This window comes from Stegodyphus dumicola, chromosome 1, assembly GCF_044657685.1.
Source record: "Stegodyphus dumicola isolate Sdum_Otavi_A_Nest chromosome 1, ASM4465768v1".
NCBI classification, from domain to species: domain Eukaryota; kingdom Metazoa; phylum Arthropoda; class Arachnida; order Araneae; family Eresidae; genus Stegodyphus; species Stegodyphus dumicola.
The window spans coordinates 62,846,949-62,859,291 of record NC_140768.1 but is presented as its reverse complement, the minus strand read 5'-3'; the positions used below and the strand labels follow the sequence as shown (position 1 = coordinate 62,859,291).

General features: G+C 32.7%; 1 protein-coding gene across 6 annotated transcripts in view; it reads right to left on the bottom strand.

Moving 5' to 3' along the window:
* Positions 1 to 12,343, bottom strand: part of LOC118203999 (anoctamin-4) — a 475,106-nt gene that overhangs the window by 67,669 nt on the left and 395,094 nt on the right. For all 6 annotated transcript variants that reach the window (XM_085815493.1, XM_035376334.2, XM_035376321.2 and 3 more), the window contains 2 exons: positions 5,230 to 5,290; positions 5,033 to 5,115 (listed from right to left, as the gene is read on the bottom strand). In XM_085815493.1, coding sequence (XP_085671619.1) covers positions 5,033 to 5,115; positions 5,230 to 5,290 — 144 coding nt within the window. The remainder of the gene's footprint in view (positions 1 to 5,032; positions 5,116 to 5,229; positions 5,291 to 12,343) is intronic.

Below are 12,343 nucleotides of genomic sequence, written 5' to 3'. Positions count from 1 at the left end.
TCGCTCTTTTAGTATAAAATTGCATGATTAAACCCAAAGTCGTTTGACTGACTCTAGTATGAACATGCTAAACATATTCTCTTGAGTTGAAAAGGGCACAATGAAATCCTACACCCAGATCGAGAGTTAATCATTGCATAGAAAGGAGTCAGAAAATGCTTAACGAAATTAACAAGTTGAATACACCATTATCATTTATCCATTATGGTCTTTTAGTAGTTTATCTTAAAACTATATGGTATTTCTCCCGCCTTCTTAGCATGCCTTCGTGGTGTAGTGGTCAACACACTGGGCGAGTATTCCAGAGGTGCGTGGTTTGATTCCCGGCGAGGGCGTTGCTCATTTTTCCTGCTTCGAAACAACCTAATGTCTCTACAATGGCGCCCGAACTAAAGGATGTTGGATGATGATTCTCCACACCCAGGATTTGGCGATTGGATCTCCTAAAAACCCCAGTTGCTCTATAAAAGAGGGAGTATATAAAGTATTTCTCCCACCTTCTTGGCATGCCTTCGTGGTGTGATGGTCTGCATGCTGGGCGCGTATTCCAGAAGTGCGCGGTTCGATTCCCGGCGAAGGCGTTGCATATTTTTCATCTTTCCTGCTTCTCAAAAAATCCTAATGTCTCTACAAAACTTCCTCCATTCCATTACGTAGTTTTGGATCAGAGTTTAGAGTAGCTTTGTTCTTTTACTGCTTATTCTTTCAGCGTTTCATAAATATTTTAACGACAGTACTTTCATCATATTTCAGAAACATTCTGTATCTGCCCGAGAGATAAAGAAATGTTCTCTTTACTCCATGCATCAGCTACCTCATGATCTTTATAACTCTTTGGATACTGAAGATATGAACACTAATCGAACAACTCGAACAATTTAGTTCCATAACTATTCTAGCATTCATCATATTGTCTACGACTACTGGTGATGAAAAATAACTTAAGCCTAGTAAAAGTATACTTATAGCTTTAATTTAAACTAGATAAATTGCTTTTTAATAAATTTTATCGGCAGGGCATGAAAATATCGAGAAAACCGCACTATCTAGTTAAAAAAAATGGTACATATCCTTAGTCCGTGTATGAACATAAAACGCTACACATCCAAAGCTACAAATGCCAAATGAAAACTATTTGCTTCGAAAAGTCGCACGAAACCGATTCACCTATTTCTATATCATATGAAAGTCGTTTGAATATCGTCGTATCACATGAACCCGTGAAACACCATCTGGATTAAAAGCGTTTTATTTCGATGTTAAAAGTCAAGCTCTTGAAAAATATCACTTTAGTTGAAAAGGAAACGAATTTATTTTGATTCCATGCAGTAATTATTTTATGAGATCGAATTCATTTTATGAGGCTTTACTTTACAGCATATTGTTTTAAACTAAATAAAATCTTTAGCAATGTCCATTATTCAGTTCAGAATGTAGACTTAGCCAAGGGTTAAACTGACGATTTCCATAATGGATTTCACACTAAAAACCGATGAAAAACTGTAAACCAGTGCATTTTGTAAGCCTCTGTGGACTTTCCATGGGTTAAGATAGAGAGTTTGGATTATAGATTTCATACTGTAAATCGACGGTAAAATCATACACATATCAAAATTTCTTTAAACTCTAATACTTTTCCCAGGTAATCTTAAAAATATTTCTCTGAAAAACACTTTTAATCCTTCCTGAAATGTGTATGCTCTCTATAATCTCTGAACTCGAAATTCTTTTTCTATGTTACTAATTTCCGATATACATCGAAAATTTGAAGAGGAAAAATTACATGGTTAAATATGTTTTGAAAAATATGCCTCTCGAAAAGGATTCTGAAGCATAACTTGTTTTCATTGAAAAGAATTCAAAGCTTAAACAAAACAAAATTTCCTTAATATAGGAGTACTTTCCTTCAAATTTCTTGCTTTCCATGAAATATATGCAGCAAACATAAAAATGTCGATGCACAACGGTAACCTGTTATATTCGATCGAAGGTTTACTTACACACACTAGTCATGCAATTCGTCTATCAAATGATTTAGGCTCTTCGACTATGTCTAATCAAGACATAAGCACGCTCTTGGGCTGTGCATGCATTTTTATCTTTTTAGCCACAAAATAAAAAAAGTATTTTGATTAGATAACAGTTCCTTAACATAGATGTTTATATTTTTCTACAAGGACTTGAAATTTTGTATTTTAAAAAAACGCAGAACCTAAGAGTAACTTTGGATTTATGTTCTGTAGTAGCTGAAGAAACTATTACATGCCAATTTGAAATATTAAAATAGTATATATGTATTCATAAAATCCAATTATCAATTAACTTTCACCTAAAACGTTAGTGTTTTTGAAAGTAAGATTAATATGTTTTCAGTAAGTTTTAAAAGTACGATTTATAATGTTTTGAGTTAATTCCAGTAATTTCAGATTCTTAGCTAGGAAGGAAAAAATATGTACAGCAAGCACGAAACTATAGAGAGAATGGGTTTCTTTTCTTAACAATTAGACAGCACAAGGGGAAAAAATAAACGAAATTCGTTTAAAAAAATATAATTCATTAGTGTCTTATTTAGGGGTTTACTTAAGCTCTAATTTCAGACATATTATGTTTCTAAGGTTTAGTAAAATGAGACGTAGAATATTGCGAGCACAATCTTAACAGTTGGGCATTGGAAAGTTCTGTAATGTGTTTCTCCTTCTTAATAAACAAACTATTATTTACATGCACCCTTAAACATACATTAGTTTAAACAACAACATTAATTACTCTCAAATTAATCTTAATAACTTTGATTTGTTTCAATAAAAAATCTCAGTACAGTTTTTCTTTCTAAGCGTGGCTTTCCCTACAATATTAGCCCACCTAATTGCACTGTGATTCATAACTTGCATGTACATTCATGCATATGATGCATAACTTGATTCAAAAATAAAATAACCTGCTAAAGGGAAAAAAACACTGAAACTCTTTTATATATAAATAGAATAATTTTTAGATTCCTTTTTTCCCTATTTTGACATTAATATTTTTATTTATGACCTCTAATTTATTAACAAAAGGATTTTAAATAAAGTAATATTTTAACTTTGTACTTAATTTTTTTTGTAATTACGCCTAACAAATTTTTGACTTATTCCTGAATCTTGAAAATTTACGTAAAAAGTGTTCTATAATTTGATTTAAAAATCCAATCAAAACCTAAGCAAAATAACCAAATTTTGCAAAATTGTTTTAAAAATTTAAATTTAAGGAGAAATTTCCTGATTTTTTTCATTACTTATAATATTCTGTGGTTTAAATAACCATGATGAAAACTAAAGTTAATCTATATCCTGAAAGCTATGTGTTATCTACAATGTTATTCTTGGTTATAAAACATTTTATCATTTCATGCAGACAAAATTATATTGTTATTGAGATTCATAATAATTCGTCTTATTCAGGGAAAAAAGGCGATTTTGCTACCTTCAGAAAGTTTAATGTTTCTATGTAATGATTTGTAAGTTTTAGGAATTACTAAAAATCTGCGTAAAGTACTTTTAATGGCATACGTTAAGGTAGATAGAAAGGGCGTTTAAGGGCAAGAAAAGGCTTGGATGACAAAGGGGATTATCACAAAGTTGCAGCTAGAATAATTCACATAAACATGTACAAATACAATAAGTATACAGATTACCATCAAATGAAAGCGCTTGTAAGATACATTTTAGTGGCTGATTGCAAAAGGCTATTATTCTGATGACTTTCAGGATTTCATCAATTTGAAACAAGTGTTAGTTTTAGGGAATTACTACATTAAAAAATGTTTGGATGCTAAAAGTGGACAAGCGCTCATGTAACTAATGCTTGGCATCCGGCAACGATAACAGTAACAAAATGGTTCACATCTCATGTAAATTTTCATACATTATTCATATACAAGCGAACTCAGTTTTTGATAAACATCAGAAATCAGTTGACAGAAATTTGGCAGAACGTCTGGAAGCTTGGCCTATGTTGAATGCGTATGCATCATATCATCAGTTGTCTTCCGTCCTTCGCTGGAGCTGATACAATCGTATTGTAACAATATTGTTGCTAGTACCTCTGGTGAAGTGGCTTTCAGAAGTAACTAGGAACTAGGCGGAAAAAAACTACGAGGAATAACTAGACGATGACTAACTAGTACAGGAATATTTGAAAAATGAACTGAAATACGGTGCGATCTCGAGAGTCAGTATCATGGAAAAGGAAGTTTTTTAATTGATGCATAATTTTTAAGTTTCTGTGGCCGTTAAGATCGCTCTCTGTGCTCATTTTGGACTTCTTTGGGCAGGGATGTTATACGGATAATGATTCTGCAAGTCACGAACTAGGATCACTAAGCAATGCGACATTAGGATAAGATTAAATGGATGCATATTAAGCCATGTTATGGAAATTTGCAACGCCATGTCTACATATGCCTGACACGATGTGATGAACAGTCGACACTAGGCAAGTTTCCAGAGAATCTCTTCATTCAATCCCGATCTAATCCAAAAGCTTTGTTCTAATCCAAAAGGTTCGATTTTATATGTATTTGCTATAATTATCATATTTAAAAATTATTTTCAAGATCAAAGCAATGTATTAAACTTTTAATGTTTAATTTGAGCAAATGGTTCAGCAAGTTTTACTGAATTAAAAGTGAGTTAACACGGGATTTAAAAATTATGATGCGAGATTTGGATAGTTTTAAGCGTTTAAAAATGAAAGCATTTTTCAACATGTTAGAAAGTTTCACTAAAATGCGTTAAGGTGTTTTTAAGCTACTATTTTAAGCTACTAAGCATTTAAAATGGGAAGGATATTTCAATAAAATTTATTTAGGAGTTAAAGAAAACGCAGATATAAAACTGACTTGCTAATCTATAAACTGTTTATTTTATGAGAACAAAAAGCAACTAAATTTGATAATTTTTTTAAACTAAAGGCAATAATTATTAGAAAGTTAGACATGTTAGTACCAACTTAAAAACAAAAATAATTCATTTGAAAGCTTTACGCTTACCATTCCATAATCGAGATCAGCGAGATTCCATTCCCACGCGAGTGTCGCTTGTTTTCTTTTCCAAAATTCCATAAACATAGTTGCTAAGAAAAGAAAGACAAAATATTACAAACTGAAACTTTTCTCCTTGTTTTAAACTCCATTGGGAATGCACGAAATTGATACAAGCTGTCAAACAAATAAAATGTAGATCTTACCCCATAAAGACATAAAAACCGCAAAACCCACTGTCACTGCGTTATCAAATAAATGGACTATCTAGAAAATAAAGAAAAAACACAAGGAAGACTACGTTAGAAAAATAACAGCAAAAACCTAAAACTCGAAAGATATTAGTATTTTTCATTTTTGTATGGTTAATTTGTAACACAACGTTACTTGGAAAACTTACGTTGCTTTATCAAAGAATTTTGACTCCAATAAAGTTGCACAAAATTATAAGTTAAGCAAGAGGATCTTTTTAAAGCATGATATCCATCAAGGGTTTTAAAGCATTTATTTATTTATTAAAAAAAACTATCATGATATTCTGAACCAAAATTCTAAAGTTGTTCAGTACAAAACTTTAATTTTTAAACAAACTCTTTTTTGCAGTTTTGTGTAATAAACACAAACTAAGCTCCATATTTGTATTGCTTTTAACATTTAATATTGTGAAATCATGTAAATATTTACAAGATTTGATATAAATTATGTTTTATTACACTTCAGTATGGTTCAGCATTAGGGTTTATATAAATCTCAGTTTAGATACAGAGTTTATACACTTTATAAACAGCTTTGTTATTGTTGTTGTCGAGTCCATATTTCATTTAAGATTGGTTGCAGAACTTCAAGGAGGTTGGACTTCTACTTCTTCCCCAATTTTGAGGGACAGCACCCTGGGGGTGGTGGTCCAGGGGTCTCCCAGCCCTCTTATCTACCACCATACCACACGAAATACTTTCTGCTCGTCATATATTTAGAGTGCTCCCATGTCGCAAAGACACTATACATTTACAAACAACTATGCCTTCTCGGGATTCAAATCCGGACCCTTCGGAACCGTCGAAATCTGCACTTACATAAGCCGCATTTTCTCCGTTTGTGTCCTAAACAAGTTGCAACATCGGCTTATTGAGTGTTGTTTTCTAAAACCACCAAATGACGCCGTTTCATACCAGCTAAACTGAAGACAGTATTTGTGGAAGTTATTTTAGATGACGTGACAATTAATAGAGCGATTCTTCTTTCCAGGCTCAGAACCTATAAACTATGTTAACATCTGTTCTGGAATGGCCGTACATATCTAGGTAACTACTGTATTTTCCAGTCGATCTAGGTATGGAGGCTTAATTTGCTCTAGCTTTTTCACTTTCTTGTACGAAATAAAGGAAGTATTGTAATCGCGAAAAATTTCGGGTATCATATTTGAAAGGAAATATCCATATCGACCGTTTCTGAATCCATTCGGATGATTTTTCCAGCGTGCGCGGAGAGAACGAAAGACTCTTTTTTTCTAATACGGATTGTAAAATGGAATTAAAAGGGATTTTTTTGTGACATCTGTACGTACGTACGTATGTATGTCTCTAGTATAACTCAAAAAGGATTAGACGTAGAATGTTGAATTTTTGTATATGGGATTGTTACAACAACTAATTGTGGATTTCTCGTTTTTTTGGGGGGGGGGGATCGGCTGTACCAAAAGTGTGCATAAATAAACCAACTCTCTTACCCAGCTCGGTGAGCTTTGTCATTTTATCTTTATACGGTGGTAAATTGCGCAGTTTTTGTTTTAAAAGTGATTGAATTATGTTGTTTTTATGATCCGGTTAAGGATTTTTATGCCTTTAGCTAATCTATATACAATAGTTTTAGAACTATTAACAATTTAAAAATCTAAGTGGAGATAAGTGTAACGAGGCGGAAGTTTTAGTAGTATAATGATTTAAATCAGTTGGTGAACCAAATTGAGTATTTTTCTACCCAGTAGGAGAAAAACTGGCCAAGTTTTGGTGCACTAAAATTTTGCCTTCATACCCGTTGGTAGTGTTGTTTGTTTTGGTGTACAAACTCTGACTTTAGGATTTTAGTTGCAAAGATTTATTTTTTAACTGCTTGTAACTGCATTCGTTACAAGCTTACAAGGTGTTTTAGTTCCCCCCCCCCCCCAATTTTTAATGAAGATGTGTTGAGTTTTTATTTATTTTTGCCTTGCCGTGGAATGAGAACTGAACTGACTGATTGATTAGAATAGTAATTCTAATAAAATTCGAGAAAATAATTTTAAATGAAGTGCAGCAAAAAATATGCCTAATTTTGTAGAGTTATTAGTTTATTTTGAAGCAGCAGACGTGAAAAGTGTGCAATGAGCTCGACGGGATTCGAACTCCTGATTTCCAGAATAACGCGTCGAGTATGCTTTCAATTGCACCACGAAGGGACGCAGAAAGAAGGGAGAAAATACTTTGTATTTAATAGACCGTACAAGAAAATCAGCTCACATCAGATTTTTTATTATCCTATTTATTTTTCATTTTGTGTAGTCCTTTGGATTATTAAACATTTAGAACGCACTTTCAAGGGTATCGAGGTATGAAATCCAAAGATTTTGCATGCTACATTCCTTATCATTAATCTTTCTAGAAGTTTTTCATCTAAAACATTTTGAGCTCCATCAGGCCTTGAAGACACTAACTATAATTACGAATATTACAAAGGTTCGAACCTGAATCCCAGGCGAGGAAATCAACAGCTTACGTAAATCACTACACTATAAAAGATAGGGAGCACGTCTAGATTGAGTCATCTTTCTTTGATCGCTGTTAACAAGAAACGACCAAATTGCTTTGAATTTTTTATTTAAAATTATTGGACTAAAAGTGGAAAAAGTTATGACTGTCCGACTTCTTAACTTATGAATTTTCTCAATAATTAAAAAACTATTAAAAGAACCATGTTTCCGTAATGAAGTGAAAGAATACAGTTTCAAATGGTGGTATGGAATTTGAAGGAAGAAGAAGAAGAACAGAATTTGACGGTTGCGTTCAAAATGGTTCATAACCTTGAGCTTCAAAACAAATTATTAGACAAGGAACGTTTTGAAGTTATCGATACATTAAAATTTACAATACATTTAAATTTATAAAATTTCAACTTATTATTTATATAATGTAACTTAATTATTGATTAAAATTTAACTTCATTTAATTCTCAGTAATTTAAGTTTATTTAGCAATTTTCTAGTAACCTGAAAAAATAAGTTAGACGGAAAATTAAATTGACTAAATATACACAAAAGTAAATTCGCTGAAGACAGGTTAATATATTTTATATACCTCTAATACATTATAGCATTTACCTTGTACAGATTACACCCACATGTTGCAAAAGTATCAAAATATACATCAGCACTGAAAATGTAGCCAAGCAAATCTCAAGATAAAATGCGAAATCAGAGCATATCACGAAGAATAAGTCGAAACACTGGAAAACTTTTAACTTTCATCTTGTAATTGCCGATTATTGTTACTAATGCCACATTCTGCCTAAGTAATTTCCTTCTCAAAATGCGGACGTGTAATTAGCATCGCCTTACTATGCCAACTACAACTCCGATTTCAGCAGTTCATGCTTTATGTGAAATGAATTTTTTTCTTTACTTTTTGGGAAGTAAATAAAATAATAAATGTTTTACTTCCCAGAAGATTTAAATTATTCAGCAACGGAAAATGAATAGCTGCTTCTTTGTTTAGACCATAAATGAGATATCTTTAAGGGAAATATAATCCCAGCTGCTTTTGCTTTAACCAGATTTAAGTGTTTACAGCAATGTTTTCTTTATGTGATATATAATTAGCAGTGAGATGCTGATAACTTATAAACCAATATATTTGTTTTACTAGCTATTTCACCTCAGCATTTGATTTTCAATTCTTTGCAAAGACACCGAAGTTTGGACGAAATCCATAGTTCTTTAGCCTATTCGTAAATTTCGCACCAATTACATAAAATATAATAAACAACTAGCCAAATAATGACTACTGCCAAAGATTGCAATTAGTTTCTAAATTATTTTTTGCATTAAAATATTGTTTCCTCATAACTTAAAATATGGTCTTTTAAAATATAATCTTCCCCTTTATTTTAATTTACGTAGCTAAGATATTTTGTGTACTTATTAGATAGTCAGAGACTGAAACATTAAAAGCAGTGAAGATTTGGTAGAAACGATGACATGTTCTACCAAATCCTGAACAATTCTGAACAAAGAATCTTAAACACTTTAAATAAACCTTTAGTAATGATGAAAGCAGGGGTTCTTCTCATGAGGCCAAATAACGATCTTTTCTATAGTACGAAAAACTTCGCATCTGTTACAGAAATTTCGCTTTTAGAAGCCCAGTGTTTGGCGAATTGACTTGTAGCTCAGCACTGGTAGTTTGATCCGAGTTCAATACAGCTAAACGGGCTAGTTGTAAGGGCGCTTTCGTGGTTTGCTATATGTGTAACGTGAATATGATCCAATTTCCTTTAGAAAGTCTTCCATAAAGGCATCTCTCGCCTTAAGCCCTCATGAGTTTGCCTTAATTAATTAACCTTTACTTGATACTTTAATTTTGCTCGGTAGGGAGTATTTCACGAGTAATTTTTGCCTGAAACAGAAGATTATAGACTTCATATTCTACAGAATAGTAATAGATCCAAATTCTGAAAGAATGTATTGCCATAACTCGAGATAGACCAGCAAAGATATTTTGTGTAGTATTACTGCTTGTATAGCTAAATAATATTTAGGTACTTTTATTATTGTACATCCTTGAGGCCACAGTGGGAAAAATAACTTTTGCAGCCAAAAAGAATAATTTACACAAACATAAACAATCAAGTTAATCACAAATATACATCTCTATAATGCTTCTTTTACATTTGGTTACGAAAACTTGTATGTAATTTTAAATATTCAAAACAAACTGTAAAATTATTTTACTTTCGCTTGGCTTCCTCTCTTACTTCCCACGTAAGTTAACAGGAAATATTTATATTTCATCTATTCATTAGTTATTAAAATAAAATTTCGAAAATATGTATTCGTCGTCTAAAATAACAAGAACATCCAGCTGTCATTGAATTTTCAAAGAAATCTTTTATTTAGATATGTTACAGATTCCAATTTTCATTAACTAAAGAACTGAAGAAATACGTAATTTTTCATGAGCTCGGTTCTCTGCTGAAGCATGACAGCAAGCTATGTTACGCAAGAATTAACACTTAACAGATAGCTTTGAAAATTAAGTTGACATTTGCTGCTATCATAACAAAGCACCAATATTATATCTTCGATTTTCGTTTATTGGAAACATGCCATTGGTGTTTTGTAGAAATATTACTGTAACACGATATTTTAATTCTGAAGTGAGCATTTTAGATTACGAAAATCGAATTTAAAAGTCGGGGATTGCAAAATTTTCTTTTCCTATAGGTTAAAAATATAATACTTTTACGATAAAGAACATTTTCCAGGTTTAAATCATTCTGGCTTCAATTCATCTTTTCTATCATGACTTTGCATAGATGATAAATTAAATCTTGTACCTTGATAAACTTTGTACAGATGATGCGTTTACAAAAACGTATTACACTTTAACCCTTTCCGGCACGCTACCTTTTTAAGTTGGAGTTTTGATAAAAAAAAGGTAGGCAGTCTAATTAGGCCTAGAGGGGTACACAAGTAAAATTTTGTGAAGATAGCACTTGTCGTTTAATTCTGTGGGTATGCCCAAAGTAGGTACACTGATTGGATAGAGCTTCGAAAAGAGTACTGAAACGAGCATTGTTGTCAATGAACTGACCGATGAGATGCAGAGAAACAAAGAATACAGACTCTCAGTTGTCCTAGATTATCGGTGAGCCCGGTCTGGGCACACCTACAGTTCGCCGTTTGATTTTAGACAAGATTTCAAGGTAAAAATTTAAAACTAATATAGAATAATGAGCATACAGCCAAAAAAATAACATAGAAATTTCTTTTCAAACAATTCCTTTTATACCCTAAAAAAATCTGGAAGATTTCTTTGAAAAATGAGGTTCTTAAAAAACTAAACATGGCTAAAATATATGGACTGGCTTGTGTTGAGCTGCCATCTACTATAAATAAAGAAGGTTTATAGTAACCTATAAATCCTTTTTCATTCAATTTTTCTGTGCGTACAGAAGGAAACCGGACACACTGTGCCGCAAAGGGTTAATAAACATAGTCAGAGCACTTAGAGAAGACGTTTTAGTTTTTTAATCATCTTTTGATCAAAATCCCTATTTGGACTTTAATAATGAACTGTATTAACATCTTACGCCATGTTTTCTTTTCTAAAAAAGGACAATATGTTAAGTTATTGCATGCATTAGTTTCTTGCCTTTGCTTGAAATTAAAGCTTGAAATTAGCGCATGAACGAGTCTAGATGTAGCTGCGTTTTGCCTTTGGTTGCTGTTAAACTAAGTGTCTGCGAAATAGGACCTTCTGCTTCGTATGTGTGCTTCTAGTTAAATCAGCATATAGGATCCAGCTGCGTTTTGCCTATCCTTGCATCTGACGCCTAAAGTAGTACCAAAATGCCTGAAGTAGAGCTCTGTGGTTCGCTTCTCTAATTGTATTTAAACCAAAAAGCAAGATCCGAGTATCGTTGTTCGTTATGTTTTGTTTGTGTTTAAATCAACACGCCCGAGCACGACGTCACTGCTGTTTGTCTTTGTGTGTAGTTGTTTTATTTTATTTGATTATGGCAAATTACGAGGGGTTATCTGCCTAAGGAGAGGAATGCCTTCGTGCATGACTGTCTAAGGAAAACTAGGCAGTACTTTTACGTTACACATAAGAAAAACCGCGAAAATTCTCATGCAGCAAGCCTGTTTTCCTAGAATCGAACCCAGGTCAAACTAGCAGTGTTTAGCGACTTTAACGCTGTACCGCTGGTGGCTGTTATAGAAGGCGCTCAAACCCGGAATGGCTGCTTTTGTTTGCTGGAAGAGTCCAAGATTTGTAGGTATGGTACTTGAAAGTAGTAGAGCTACTAGAGATACCTTATAGTAGCCTTATTAGAAATTAGCGATGAGGTAGGAAGAGAGGAAATGACGCTACATTATTTCCGGTTCGTGCTTTGTGAGTGCAGCTAGCGTTTCGTTAGTACGAATTAATATTTATTCTTATTTTTATTAATCGTCCCTCTTTTTTTAATTTTGGTTACCTAATTTTAAAAATTCGGCATTAAAGTTTAAGATCTGGAAGGGAATAATACTGTTATACAAAATGGAATTAAAACTAAATTGTTCTT